At 34.6% G+C, this 16,014-nt stretch overlaps 1 protein-coding gene across 1 annotated transcript in view; it reads right to left on the reverse strand.

The window, feature by feature from the left end:
* Nucleotides 1-16,014, reverse strand: part of BRWD1 (bromodomain and WD repeat domain containing 1) — an 88,349-nt gene that overhangs the window by 71,588 nt on the left and 747 nt on the right. The window contains exons 3-11 of the mRNA XM_026664250.2: nt 15,896-15,925; nt 15,671-15,730; nt 13,765-13,915; nt 9,619-9,717; nt 4,817-4,977; nt 2,904-3,125; nt 1,706-1,806; nt 1,353-1,423; nt 946-1,046 (exon numbers count right to left, since the gene is read on the reverse strand). Coding sequence (XP_026520035.1) covers nt 946-1,046; nt 1,353-1,423; nt 1,706-1,806; nt 2,904-3,125; nt 4,817-4,977; nt 9,619-9,717; nt 13,765-13,915; nt 15,671-15,730; nt 15,896-15,925 — 996 coding nt within the window. The remainder of the gene's footprint in view (nt 1-945; nt 1,047-1,352; nt 1,424-1,705; nt 1,807-2,903; nt 3,126-4,816; nt 4,978-9,618; nt 9,718-13,764; nt 13,916-15,670; nt 15,731-15,895; nt 15,926-16,014) is intronic.

Below are 16,014 nucleotides of genomic sequence, written 5' to 3' on the forward strand. Positions count from 1 at the left end.
CCCCATTTTGGTGCTCCTGAAGCTCCAGGGAGGCTTCCTAGACCCAAAACGGGGCAGGGGGGTGCGAAGAAATAAAGAAAAAGAAAGAAATAGGGAGGGATGGAAGAAAGAAAGGGAAGGAAGGAAGGAAGGAAGAGAGGGAGGGATGGAAGGAAGGGAGAAAAAGGAAGGAAGGAAGGAAGGAAGGAAGGAAGGAAGGAAGGAAGGAAGGAAGGAAGGAAGGAAGGAAGGAAGGAAGGAAGGAAGGAAGGAAGAGGGAAGGCAAAGTGAATGATATGGGTAGAGGGAGGGAGAGAGGGAAAAAGGAGAGGAAGGAAGGACCACAAACCCTGGCACTAGACGCAGCTTCGGAAGATGCTTTGAAACAGCACAGCATTCCAGGGCTGGAAGGGACCTCAGAGGTCATCTAGCCCAACCACCTACTCCAAGAGCATTGCTAAATGAGTTTCTCTTTCAACCCACCCAGTCACATGACCACCTAGCCACGCCCACCTAGCCACGCTCACAGAACTGGTTGTTAAAAAATTTGAATCCCACCCCTGCATTTCAAACAGTACAAAATGCAGCATTTTGTCATTCAGTTGCCCTTAATAGTAATTAAACTCCAAACCCAAAGGGCGGCAAATAAACTTCTTAACTCCTTAACACTTGAGATCTCCTCTGCCTCCCATTCTGTTGTCTATATGAAAACAAGTTCTATTAACCATAGACTATTTTCAAGTTAAGTACATTATGATCTGCATGATTAAACTTCTTTATAAGAAATAAAGAAACATATCTGTTCTACACTTAATTATATATCAATTGGATTGGACTTCAACTTGGATTGTGAGATGAAATGTTTTCCTCATGTAAACTATAGGCAGTCATAAATCTTTCTTTTATATTAAAATGTGAATTTATGGCAAAAGTTAATATTACAAAATTTAATATTACATTACTTACAGCGTGGCTCTCTAGTTCTGCAATTTTTTCAGGAGTTTCAGAGCCAAAATAATATATTCTGATAACATGGTCAGTACTTCCAGTTATTAAAAACATTCCACCTAAAGAAGAAGAAAAAATTGCTTAAAACAATGAAAGGAAACAAATGCAAATGATGGACTGGAATCAAAATAAATTAGATTATTTCTAAAGAAGTTGATAGGTTTGTTAACCAATCTGCCTTGATTGTAATAGGTTATCTTAGCTATCTTGAACTATAATCTATTTCTACAGATCTGGAAAATACGTGTGTGTGTGTATGTGTACACACACACACATATAGTATAATATATAGTATTCGCTGAGGTTGAGTAAAAATAAAAGTTACTAGCACAAACACACTTGGCTTTCGTAACTCATATACTTACCAACACTAAAAGAAGAACAAAGCATCTGAACTCCAGGTCTAGGTTTTTCTATGAATTTCAATGGCCTGTTACTTCAAAGACAACAAGAGTTACTTGTATGTATGTAGCACTATGAATTGTATGGAGACTTTACATTAACAGCTCATAAAAATAAATTCCTATTTCCAATCTATCCAGACATCTCCATATTACAAAGAAAATAGCTTTTCTTTACTTCCTTTTGTAGCAATAAGATTCTCTTTTTATACTCTGGAATAAAAATATATTTTCTTATTGAAACATAAAAAGAAATCTGACAAACTAAACATGCTATTTATCAAAATAATTAATTAGTAACATAGAAAGATACATACTTAAATTTCATGGATGTGGTATCCCACTGCCAAAAGCATACTGTTCCATCTACACCTGTGGAGGCCATATATCTCACTGAACCTTTGACTAATGGGCTGAACTGTAAAATAACCAGTTATAGTGTTATAAATAGACAGACAAATGTTTTGAATAAATGTTAGAAATTCCAGCATTTATGTCAGTGTACAAATTTCCAAGTTTAATTCCTTAACTAAATAGTTTGCATACTCCATCTCTAAAAACATTCAAAGGTAAAAATAAAATATAGCACCAAGTGATATAATTTATTAACACACTACAGCAAATGTGATTTACAATCACATAAACGCTCAGTATGAATATATACAATTGTCAAGGCTTACACATTTTGGAGCTGATTTTAGTTTCGTACGATACTAGACAATTAAATTTGGAGTTCTGAGTCTGTAGTACTGCAACTGCTTTATTTGTCTAAAACTATGCAACATGTTCTTATCTAACAGTGAAATCAATGCTTACTTTCTAATGATACAACGATTTTTATCCCCTTAGCTGGGGACTAGGAAAAGGTTTCCTTGTTATCCTATGAAGCATATCTGAGGTATCACAACAGAGTTGCAGTAAGATAATAGAAATTTTCAATAAGATTTTTGTTCTAAAAATGTAATGCAAAAAACAACAACAATGTTCAGCACAAAATCAGCCAATTCAGATATTCTAAACTGGTATTTATTTATTTGTTTGTTTGTGTGTGTGTGCACATATACACATTCTGCCTTTAATATTTTTTTTATAAAAAAACTCAAGGCAGCAAACATACCTAATACTCCTCCTCTTATTTTCTCCACAATAACCATATTGTGAGGTGAATTGGGCTGAATGAGTGACTGGATATGACACCAGAACTTATGGTCTCTTGCTTTCTAACCCGATATTGTAAACCACTAGACCAAATCTTCTGTCTTATTTTAATGTATTTGGTGGTCTATAAATATAATTTTATAAATTTGCAAATACCATCATCTCAATCAAATTAAACATGCAACAAGAAGAAATCACATCATTTTCACAGACATCATTAATTATACAACTGCAACTTTCTGTTAATTACAAATTCAGAAACACAAACTAAAGATCCCAAAATGTATTACGGTATAAATTTAAAAAGAGTTTGTCAACATGCATTAACAAACATATATAAACAAATGAAGAATTTACTTGCAAAGATGTAATTGATCCTGTGTGACCTTGCAAAACAGCAATTGGGGCACATGTTCTAAGACACCAAACTCTGATAATTTTATCACAACTACCAGCTGCAATCATTGTGTTCTCAAAGTTCACAGCCATATCAGAGATCTCTGCAGAATGGCCTCTTAGGGTAGCTAATAACCGACCATTATGCGTGCACCAAATTTTTACCAAGCAGTCATCTGACCCCTGAATAAAAACAAAAGTTAATTAGCATTTAATCATCACTTAAATTTACATGTGTCACAGGAGTATATATAGATTTATTATCAAATGCAGTTCGATATAACAATTTGTAATATTCTACAACTAAGACTGTTTTGAAATAACAGAACACATCTGAGTAATAGATACAATCTATTGATTCACCTACTAATTCGGCCCACACATTCTGCTAAGCCATAATGTGTTTCAGTTCAGGTTGTTTAATTTAGCACAGACTAATATATTTCCTGATAATATATTTTTAACATTTTTACAATTATTCTCAGTGCTATAGTTTCCTTAGCTCTGCCTTATTTTGATTTCTTAGAGTATCAACGTAAAAGCAAATGCTTAACAGAAGAAAAGCCTGCAACGATAGAATGTTCTATTTCCAGCTACTTCTATTTTACAGCCATACAAATTAATTATCAGTTTCATAATGGGCTATAAAATAAATGCAGCAAAGTATTTTTAAATAGGACTTGGTGAAATTAACAATCATGTTTTGAATCCTATGGCTCTCAAGCAGCTTAGGTTTGAGAATAGACATAACCTGGCTTTTTGTACCAGGTACAATATATGCAGTAAAACCTCCCTTTAATGGATCATTTCAGGAAAATATGTCCAATAAAGCCAAATGTTTATTAAATCTGAAATCTGAAATTGTACAATTGATGTAATTAATAAAATTACAAATCTGATGTTTTTGTAATTTGTATTAACAAAATTACATATACATATTGACATAAATGCATTATTATTAAATAAAGTCAAGCTATTCTCCAAAGCATCTGAGGACAGAACAAGAAGCAATAGGTGGAAACTAATCAAGGAGAGAAGCAACCTAGAACTAAGGAGAAATTTCCTGACTGTTAGAACAATTAATCAGTGGAACAACTTGCCTCCAGACGTTGTGAATGCTCCAACACTGGAAATTTTTAAGAAGAGATTGGATAATGATTTGTCTGAAGTGGTGTAGGGTTTCCTGCCTAAGCAGGGGGTTGGACTAGACGACCTCTAAGGTCCCCTCCAACTCTGTTATTCTATTCCATTCCAATTCTAATTCTATGCTGTAAATTGCATCATTTGTCTGGGCTGACTTCAAAATGGAGATCATCTTTGAACCACTATTTCAGAGATGAAGCCTAAATTGAAATTTGGTCCATTAAAAATTCTATTTGTTTAAGTCACCTTACCAGGAAATTTATATTTCACCATAATCTGTGTTAAATAAATTACCAAATCCCATCTAGGCCAGAATTTCAATAGCAGTAATTACTTAATATGGATTGCTATTCACATTTTCCATTTTCTATTAAATTCCAAACATACAACTTTAACAAACTTATTTCCACCTGTTTCCAATTATGTCTGGTCATCCTATGAGGTCCAAAAGGGTGGATATGCTGTAGGCTCCCTCTATGAAACAATGCTGTCTAATCGGATCCAGGGGAAAATCAGTTCCCCCAAGATTTGGATGATATTGACTTTATTGGCCTTTCAGAAGCATTAAAGACCCAGCTTTTTCACCAATTATAGGATCCAGATATTGGGTGAGCTCATTTTGCTCTATGCACATTATGTATGTTTTTGATTATTTTATTGTATTTGTTAGTCATCCAGAACTCTGTATCTACCAGGCAAATCATATACATCTATCAAATAAATAAACTCACCGTGAATATCCTATGTCCAGTCCTATCAAATGCTACACAATAGACTGCAGAAAGATGACCAAGAATCCGTCTATGCATCTTTATATGTTGGTACATATTTTCTGGGAATGAACAACTGTATCGTGTACATCCAGTCAACTGTTTTGCATAATTTAATTCCACTAAAATAGGAAAAAATGTTAAGATTATGTGTTTTTTTTTAAAGGGAAAGGATAATCATTCAGATTATGTTACATTTAGGATTTCTGATCAATGGTTATTCATGCTGCAATAACTAATATAGAAAAAATGAAGTTTCCCGGAGGGCGGAGCTGGCGTCGTGACAATACGGCATGCGATCCCGGACGTCTGAGATCGCTGCCGATATCTTTGCTCCTGGACGGTCCAAACGGATCTAAACCGTCCCGAAGAGACAGTGAATGTAAAGAGCGCATCCTGTCGATCCCAGGGATATCACAAAGCCCCTGGTAGATCCAGGAGAAGCTCTTTTTGCCAGCGGCAAAGAGGCAGCCATTAAAGCTGCTGAAGTTGGGACAGCTCTGATACGAAAGAGAATGGAAAGAGAGAGTGTGCCGGTTTGGTGAGAACTTTTTCTTTATTTTAAGACTTGAAAGGACACCCTAAGGGAAAGAAAGAATCTGTAAAAGTTTTGACAGAAGTGATTAAGCGGTGATTTTAAACAGGAATGTCAAAGTAATATTTTTATTTTTTTTCTCATTGCTGGATTTTCTACACGATCTTATATTTTGAAACTGGACTGGTTTTTTTTCTCTTCTTTTTATCTCTTCTTTGCTCCTTTTTGATTCTATAATATTTTAAGCTAGAGACTCCCTTTTAGTTATTTTTTTAAAAATATCTTTTTCTTTTTTTAATTAATTCTTATTATATTTTGCTTGGAAAAGGAGGGGGAAAGTGAAAGCTAAAGAAACTTTGTAACACTGCCAACTAGAGGCTTGGAAATATTCTATTTCTCTTTTGATCAGACAAAGCTGAGAAAGAACTGAGACCTTTTTTCAAGGACATTGCCTGTTTGATAAGATAGAGGGGAAGAGTATTGTTGCAGGTGCTCTTCTGGGTTTCTATCAACAGCTGGACTCTGGTGTTGAAGTTTAGGAAAAGAAAAGGTGGTAAGTCTTTGGAAAAGAAAGTTATAACAAGAGCCTTGGATAATTAAACAAAGTGCAGTGTGCTCTTTTTATTCTTCTAAGCTGTGCTATCCCTCCTCATCGGTTTACTTTTTTTTTTGCAATAGCTATTTGGATTTTTGGTTCTCTGGAACTTGTCTTTTTTTTTTTTTCTTGTTTTGGAAGTTAAATACGCCTGCTTTTTATTTTAAAGGAAAACCTTTAGTATTAACGTTTCCCTTCCTTTTCTTTTTAAGGGAGTAGCCTTTTTTTCTCTCTCTCCCTTCCTGGTATTTTTGTCTTTCCATCCACCTTCCATATTGTGTTTGTTTTTTTTGGTTTATTTTTATACATCCTTTTATATTTGAGACCTCTTAATTGAATTAAGGTGTTGAAGAACCTGAAGAATTTTTCTTTTTTTAGCCTTTTTCTTCACTTTTTCGCCTTTTTTAGGATTTTACAACTTTTTCTTTTTTGTGTGTGTTTATGGTCTTTTGTGTGTGTTTATGGTCTTTTCCTTCATTTTTGAATTTTTACCGCCATCTAACTAACCAATTGGATATACAAGGTATACAAGAACCTGAAGAAATTTTCTCTTCTTTTTTATTATTATTACTATTTGGCTTCTTTTTTCCTACTATTTTTATTTGGAACTGCAATTGGTTGTTCCACAATTGGATTAAGGTTTAGAAGAACCTGAAGATTTTGAATTGCTCAAAATGAGTAGGAAATTAACAGCTCCTGGTTCTTCAACTTCTACTTCTTCCTCTTCACCATCTGGAGGACAACGTTCAATACAGACAATGTTAAGGCAAGAAAAAGAACAAGAAAAAGTGACCCTGCAGATGATTATGCAAGGAATTCAAAATATTCAAACAAGATCAGAGAATATTGAAAATAGAAGAGAGAACATTGAACAAAGAACAGGGAAAACCGATGAAAAAGTGGAGACAATCCAACAAATGATGATGAAGTATGATGAGAGACTCCAAAAAATTGAAGAAGATAAACAAAGAGACAAAAAGTTTGGAGACATTGATAACAGATTGAACAAGATAAAAGTGGTATGCTGAGATGGGAGATGGACAGATCAGAATTTTATCCTAGATTCCAAAACATAGAGGAAGAAAAAGGACAAAATCTAGCTGAGATAATGATAGAAATACTGGCTGAAGCTCTGGAAATAACTCAAGAGAAGATGATGGATGGAATAGATGAGGTTTACCGAGTCTTCACAAGATATGCGATAAGAAATAGCTTACCAAGAGAAGTTCACATCAGATTTACAAAGAAAGCCATTAAAATGCAAATACTGCAAGTGGTAAGAGAGAACACATTGAAATACAAAGACAAGGAGATTGTGGTCTTGAAACAAGTACCCAGAAGAGTGAGAGAGATGAGAATACCGATTTTTGACCAAATTGCTACTTAAAAGAGGTGAATTATAGATGGCTGATTCCAGAAGGTTTAATGTTCACATGGCAAGATCAGAGATATAGAATTGACTCAATTGAGAAAGCTGAATCATTTTACACAGAATTTTTCAGAGGGAAAGAGGAAGAGGCAGAAAAAGAAATTTCACTAATTGAATTCCAAGAGGACTCCCAAACAACGACTGAAAAAGAAGAAGGTGCAGTAGGTGGAAAGGAGGAAACCAAAGAACAACATGAACCAAAATCCACAAGAGCTGTCAAACCTAACTACAAAATATAACCATGGAAGAGAAAAAATTGATTACAATTAATATAAACGGACTTAACTCAGCCGTTAAAAGAAGGAAAACCTTTCATAAATTAGAGAAATTAAAATTTGATATAATCTGCCTACAAGAAGTACCGTATTTATCGGCGTATAACACGCACTTTTTTCCCCCTGAAAATAGGGGGCAAATGATGTATGCGTGTTATACGCCGATATAATGTTAAGAAGCCTTCGGTGAATGCTGCTGGGATCGGGGATCAAGGACACAAATGAAAGAAGGGGAGGGAGGAAGCAACCGAAGCCTGTCCTTCTCTCTGGGTCAGCTCTCTCAGTCGCTCTCTCGCTCCTCCACCAGCACAGGAAGAAACTGCTTCAAAGAAGCGGGGGGGGGGCTTTTCCTGTCGCCGCGCCCGTTTCTCCCCCACCCCGTCCGCCCGCCCGCCCGCCCGCAGTGCTCCGTTCTGCCTGCCTGCCTGCCTTCGTTAATGGTTGAATCGGAACAGCTTCGGCTGAGTAAAAGAGGCGAATAGTTATTATTCTCAGCCGAAGCTGCTCCCAAACAACCAGAAACTAAGGCAGGCAGGCAGGCAGGCAGAATGGGACACTGTGGATTGAAGCGCGCACGCGGGGTGGGAGTGAAATTTCCCTCTTAAAATGAAGATGCGTGTTATACGCCTGTGCGTGTTATACGCCGATAAATACGGTACATATTAAAAAACAATATGAACAATTGTCGATACAGCCAAAATTAGGGAAAATATTTACTTCCTTGACACAATGTAAGAAAAGAGAAGTGGTTTTATATATTAAAGAGACCATCCCAGCGAAATTGATTTATACTGATGACGATGGAAGAATATTAATGGTGGTAATAATGGACAATAATACGAAAACACTCCTGATTACAATCTATGCCCCGAATGACAATCAAGAAGAATTATATAAAAAATTACATATGAAAATAATTGAACTGGACTATGTTAATATAGTTATGATGGGAGATTTTAATGGGATTGTAGACAATAAACTGGACTATACAGCACAGAAAACAACAAAGCAAAATAGAAAGACTCTCCCTAAAGCTTTTTTTAAAATGGTAGATGAAATAAACTTAAAAGATACATGGAGAGAAAGAAATGCTAAAACTAAACAATACACCTTCTACTCAAATAGACACTTATCATGGTCCAGAATAGATATGATATGGATGTCAACAGAATTGCTAATATTCAAAAAATAAATATTGAAACAAGTACTTGGGTAGATCACAATCCAATGACAATTAAATTGAAAGGACAAAGAAGAAGATCTAGATGGATGTTAAATCATACTATTTTAAAGGAAAAAGACTTTACACAGTGGATGGAGAAAGAACTGGCCTTTTTCTTCTTTACAGAAAAAATGAAGCTTCCTTATGACAGATTACAACTTCCTCTAACTAGCTTGAAACTGTTTATTCTGAGTGACATTATTTCTCATTTTTATTTGAACTATAAACAGATCTGCATATAAAGCACATGCACAGCCATTGAGCCAAAGCCTTATTTCAAAAAGCTGCTTAGTGAGCAATCAAGTCAAAGCAATTACAAGTTAGTTCTTTAATTGGACAAAGGGGATTCTTGAAAGTTTGGCAGCTACTTTCTTTCCTTTCTAGACAGCTATAATAACTGTAAATTTAAAATTTGTTTGTTTTAAAGGTAGGGGATTAATTAAATACAAAATTTTGTTGATGCTGGGTTCAGGTTTCAGAGCAAGAAGTTAACAGAGAAGTTAACAGATAAGGTGAAAGTACAAAACATGCAGCTTTTTGTAAGTTTTTTCAGTAATTTTTAATTTAAGATTATTCGTATCAAGGATACCTCTAATATTTTAATATCTAATCATTGTAATTGAATTATTTAATAACACATTTCAGTAAGATAAAGTAAAAAAAATCAATGTGAGCATGAGATATTAATAGAAAAAACATTCACTTACCTAGACTTGGTTTTCCGCCACAGTTAATAGGTATTTCAGGTGGCCTTCCTCTATGGAGGGCAGCAATACCTGAGCCTTTCCCATTTGTATATTTGCAATCTGCAAAAGTGTATTTTAGTTGTACACAAAGTTAACATTAGGATTCTATGCTAAATCAGAACATTAAAAATATCCTGAAAAATGGTAATGTCAAATATTTACATTATCCTATTAACAAAACTATTCAAGTGCAATCACCAGAGAGATAAGCTTATGTCAAAAAATGTGTTGAGAGCTTTGTAGTAATATACTTTTTCATACATAAAATATTCCATATGTCATATGAGAATTTTGTGAATTTAAAAATGTGGGTAACATACAGACTAAATTTAAAATGTATTTCAAATTCAATTTTCTTTAAAAATAGCCCACTTAACACAGTATTTTCATAGACTGTTAGGCTCATGGGAAAGTATTTTATGGTAATCATTATAATTGTGCTTAATAAATTTGTCAAGACATTATGCTACAACTGCAGATATTTACAAGATTTAACTCAATTCCAAGATTTAACTCAACTCTGTTTAGTAGCAAGATCCACTGGAGTAATCTTATGTCTTTTAATGCTCTGTATCAATTTTTAAATCATATTTAGCCTCTTACATATTAGTATTTTCCAGTGTGTGAAAACAACTCTGTCAGTCCTTAAGTGCATCTAAGGAGACAGACATGCTCATGAAAATGAATTGAAAGAAAATTTTGGGACAGCTATATTATGTTTCTACATAAGAGAGGCCGAGGAAAGACAGGATATTTGTAATAGGAATAGCAGTAACAATGGAAAAAAACACTCATAAAAAATATCATCAAAGTTTTTTTAGCTATAAATTAACTTGGCTATTGAGAGAGGCTGGCCAAGCCAGAAGGAACAGTTAAAAGGGAAATTAGTTTGGAATTCCTACATGGGCACAAGAGGGCAAAGTCTTAAATGCTGTTGAACCTTATCTACTCTTTGTGCCCTTGGTGCAAACTGTCAGTCTGACAAGATTCCTGTGTATTAGGCTTGAACAATAAAACAGCTAATTGAAGTCTTCACCTGTAGATCTGGTTATCTGCATCTGATATTAATGTTCTCAGACACATCAACTTTTCTCCCAGAGAGTAACAACTACTAGATGGCAACTGATGCCCAAGTGAGAGCAGCAGCAAATGAAGAAGTAATGGATACTGTGCCATGGTGACAGGATAGAATAGAGAATGAAGTATACAATTTGAGAGCAACAGTACTTTAGCTAGTATAACAAGTGCAAAAACTGGTTGTTCTGGCTCCAGAGTGTGAGTTGTTGAGTGGTGGAACTTTCAACTGACTATTCAGGGTATTCTTCATCTTGAAACTGTTAGAGTACTAGCACCTCCCAATCATCAGAAAAGAATGACCCAATTATGGATAATTATCAGAATATGAACGACTTCACAGGTCATTTTGGAGATCCAATAAGAGTGACAGCTATTGTCCAGATCCACCAGCTTAAACAGAGTAACAGAAGGGACAGCCTGTATGTAGCTGAATTTGAATTAAATGCGCAGATCTGGGGTAGAATGAAGGAGCCCTAACTGCTCAGTATAGACAAGGGCTAAATGCTAAAATCCCCACTAAGCTGATAAAACAAGGAGTTCCTTAGAATTTAGACCAGCTTTACCAGCTTTGTGTGATCATTAATGCATGCCTGGGAGAAATTTGATGCCTAGAAGAAATTCAGAGAGAACTGAGCTCAAAATCTCATTATTCAGCCTTTCCCCCCACTCAGGCTGGCAGGACTGAGTTGGGGGAGGAGGAACCCACGCAAATAAAGGTGGCAAAGAGAACAGATGCAGAGGTGTGGAGACCTAGCACTCTGCTTTTATTTCAGAAATCCTGGACATATAGTAAGACTCAAAGGCCCGCGAAGAGAAGAAAGATCATCTAGCCAGGGTATGAGAGTATAGTGCCCTGAGTGCAGAGTCCAGACCTGGGAAATGACATGTGTCAATCACTAAACAGGGCTTGACTCCATCTGAATCAAGGTCCCGAGTTTTATTTGTTTTATTAATATAGTATATAAAAATTCAATTTCAATCAAACAGTATGTTGTCTGGATACAACTGTTTTTGGGTGATCATAATCAAGGTGTTTACAATATCATTCATCACCATATTGTAGTAACATTTTGTTTGTCCATTTTAACGAATTCCCATTTTGACATTTATCCTTTTTATGTCCCTAATTTATTTTTATTGTCTAGCCATCGATAAAATGTCAGTTTAGTTGACTTTGCTTCCATCCTCCCAAATTTGAAAACTCAATGAAGACAACATGGGACAAGGGGAAGGCTATTTTGAGGAGGGGTGGGGTCATGTAGGAGAGAGACTGAGCCAAGGGAAGATTCAAGAGAGGAAGGCTGAGAATATTACATGAAACATCCACTCTAGTAATATATTTGATGCATACATATTATTTTTGTATGCTCTTTCTGTTGGTTCTTCTGATGAATGGCTTTTAATTTTGGTTAAGAGACATTCTAGTGATTATGTTAATGTTCACTGAGATCCAACCAAGCCAGACAGCAGAAGAAAAAATTTGCACATGAATATGCTGACGTTTTCAATCTAACCATGGTTTAAAGTCCCATTTTACTGGGCCTTAATAATTCACAAGAAAGCAAAAATAATATACTTGATACATTTTTATAGCGAGCTAAAGTAATTCAACTACCATAGTACTGACTTTTTTCATGGCATGCAAATAAAGATGAATGTGTAATTAAAACTATAAGGTGTTATCAAAAGCCTGAGAATGGCAGAATGAGATGTGGCAAAATGGTCCCAAAGTTTAAGATTGTTTTTTTTTTGTTCTCGTCAGCACCAAGACAGTACTGTGTAGACATCTGAAGGCTTCCTCTCTAAAGATATGAGAGCAGCTGCAGCTGCTTTTTGATGGAAATACATAAAATGGCAAAAGTGTCAGTCAATGAAGGAGGTCATTGTTGTACACTGGAAATTTCTGCTGTTGTCCTTGGGCTGCACAGACTGGACATATTACATGTAGTCCTCAATTTACAACAGTTCATTTAGTGACTATTCAAAATTACCACAGCACTGAAAAAAGTGACTTATGATCATTTTTCACACTTATGACCATTGCAGCATCCCCATGGTCATGTGATTTACATTTGGATGCCTGACAACTGTGTCACATTTATGACAGTTGCAGTGTCCCAGAGTATTTTGACCCCCTTTGCGGATGTTCTAGCAAGCAAACTCAATGGGGAAACCAGATTCACCTAATAACTGTGTTACTAATTTAAGAATGCAGTGATGCACTTAACAAATATGGCAAGAAAAGTTATAAAATGGCGCAAAACTCACTTAACAAATTTCTTACCTAGCAACATAAATTTTGGGCTCAATTATGGTTGTAAGTTGAGGACTACCTGTATAGCCAAGGACTAAGAAGTAACAAAGAAGATTAAAAGAAAGATGAAGTATAGAGAGGCTGGTGGAAAATACCACATTTGAAAAGATAACCAGATATCAACAAGGACAGGTGCTTGAGTTCCAAAAAGCCCTAGGGAAAAAAGTTACTATACCCTGTGCTCAATTTTGTCTCTAAGCTAAAACAAGCCAAGAAGATAACCTCTAAAGGTGTGAAGTTGTTCAAGTTGGGATAAGGAATACCTGTATGAATTGGCAAGGGAGCGAGAGAAGCAGTTAAGAAACTGAAAATCTCTACACTTTTACCGTTTGTTAAGCTAAGGTTATATATATATATATATAAGTATATACATATTATTAATTAAATTTTATTTAAATAAGTACAAATTATTTCTCTAAAAAGCACTATAACAAGTAACTATCACAACAACTTAGGGCAGTCTGGCTATATGGTCTCTGTAATTTTTTCTATGCTTCAACACTATGAAATGTCATAAAGCAATATAAAGAAATGTACTGTATCTTCAAAAGAACTGAGTATATTCGAGTTATGTAGTGCTAACAGTTTTCATTAAATGGGTAACAACATTCATCCTAATATGGAAAACTAAGATGCATGCACTTTTGCATATACTAATCTGAGGCATATTTGATTATAATTTAATGAAGCATGCAATATACAAAATCTGAATATACCTTTTGCTGTTCGCAGCAGGGACTGTTTCCCAGCACCCAACAATGAATTCACTCTTGGAATGCTGGGTGGAATCTCCTTATCCAGTATAGGACCGATTCGCTTGCAAATTTGTAACAAATGGTCTGGAGCCACATGTTTGTTAGATAATACCTAACATGCAAACGAAATTAAAACTTAAAGTCAATATAACTTAAGATGTTTACATAATCTAAATATTTTAGAAACAATTGTTTATCCCTTCCTTATTGCAAATACTTGATACCACATATTTTAGCCTTTTAAAAAAGCACCATCATTTCACTATTCACATTATTTCACCCTCTCTCCAAAAGGTACTTTCATTTGCCTATAATTAAACAAATAACTTCAAATTCATTAGTTGCCTATCAGATATAATCAGAATACATAAGAACATAATACTAGAAGCCAATAGTCGCTGTTTTTCACTATCATATCTTCATAAAATCAAGACAAATCATACACTCCTATAATTTGCCCTAAATCTGAACATCCTAGAGGATACCTCTTCAAGGGCAAGAAACTTTTTTTGCTGTGGTAACCCATCTATTAAATCTCTTTCATCACTTCCTTTAAACACTTTCTGACCAAATCTATTTTATTTTTAAAAACTTTTTAGTTTAGTAATTTTTATTTCATATGAATATGTTTTCCTCTCTGGCACTACTATCTGAGTATCACTTGCTACAATGAAACACTTAAGTATACAGCTTATTTTGATTTTTGTATCAACATGAAAGTTAAATACATTGATCTGGTTTTGAAACAATGTAAGTGTAAAATACCTAATCTCCAAAGAATCTTTTGTTATAAAACAAATTAACTACTGAATTTATTATTCCTGAAATTTTCATCTACTATAATATCAGAGAGTGATACAAGAAGAAAATTAAGGATTAAGAAACTACTACAATAATGTAGAACAATGATTTATTTCTGAACCAAATGGAACCAAATGAGAAATCTCACTGTCAGATACATATTTCTAATTATAAATTACTAAAACCTGGCAGTTCAATTTTATGTACTGCATTTTTCATTGGAAATCCTAGACAAAAAATCTTTTATTTTTATTTAGTTTATTTTTATTTATTTTATTTATTTTTGTTCTTTTATTAAAATCTAAGTTTCATGATTTAAAAAGGTCTCATAACTTTAAAAAATAAATGAAATTAGTGCTAAGCCACAGCATACAATAACTGTATTAGCCTCAAAATATTCAATGAATATTCAATACAATCAATGGCATTTGTTTTAAAAACATGGATTTTGTAAGACAACACACTATGTAGAATATTGAAACTGTGTATCATTTGGAGGAAAGAAATGGAGAGACAGAAAATTTTAAGTAAAGATCTTAGGCTCTAATCAACTCACTAAGAATACCTTGCTACCCGAAAGCCCTAAAATCAGCAGAAATATTCAGCAAGACTACTACTAAGCAGCATTCTTAAAACAAAGGAACTTTGAAGATCAACTTCTTCAATACAAACAAAATACAGAATGATCCAGGAAAATATCTTCAAAGGTGCAGAAAAAAAGTACAGAAATTTAAGTTAACCAGAAACAACAATCTCTGCTAAACTAAAATTATTTAAGAAATTTCTGAACAAATCAGGGGGAAAAATATCTTTTCATATTTTCTCATTTTGAAAATCTGGGAGGCAAAAGCAACAAGGCTGATGTTTTTTCACAACTCATCCTCTGTATGAGTCTCACAAACCCCACCTCCTTTGTGATGACAACATTCTGTTTGCCTTTCCATTTATGGTTTTTGTCATCTTGCAAAATAATTAACACATCACAGTAAGTAGGATGATTAATAGAGTAATAATTATCTTAATAAATGCACTTTTATAGTTCATTTCTAAACTAACTATATCTCACCAGGTCTTCATAACGTCTGTAATGCTCCTTTCCTTCCCAATCCAATCGTTTAGGAAGCAACTAAAGTTCATGGAGAAAAAAGGGGGACATGAAAAAGATATTAAAGTTACGATGGATATTTGGACTAATGTCTTGAAAAAGACATGTCAACCAATAAAATCAAGAACTGAGCAAAATTTGAGTGTCACAAAAGAAAAGTAGAATTTTAAAACAAGTCAAGCAGACCTGGTATTGTTCCAGTTCTCGCACCAGCACCTGTAGGGAAAGGAAGAACCACATCTTTAAAATCAAAAAGCGCAACTGCTGGCCAAAGCGAGTTTGGGGTGGGGGGGGGCTCTGACTTT

This window comes from Notechis scutatus, chromosome 5 (assembly GCF_049901735.1).
Source record: "Notechis scutatus isolate UNSWTSFEM ecotype Mainland chromosome 5, rNotScu1.2, whole genome shotgun sequence".
In the NCBI taxonomy this organism is placed as follows: domain Eukaryota; kingdom Metazoa; phylum Chordata; class Lepidosauria; order Squamata; family Elapidae; genus Notechis; species Notechis scutatus.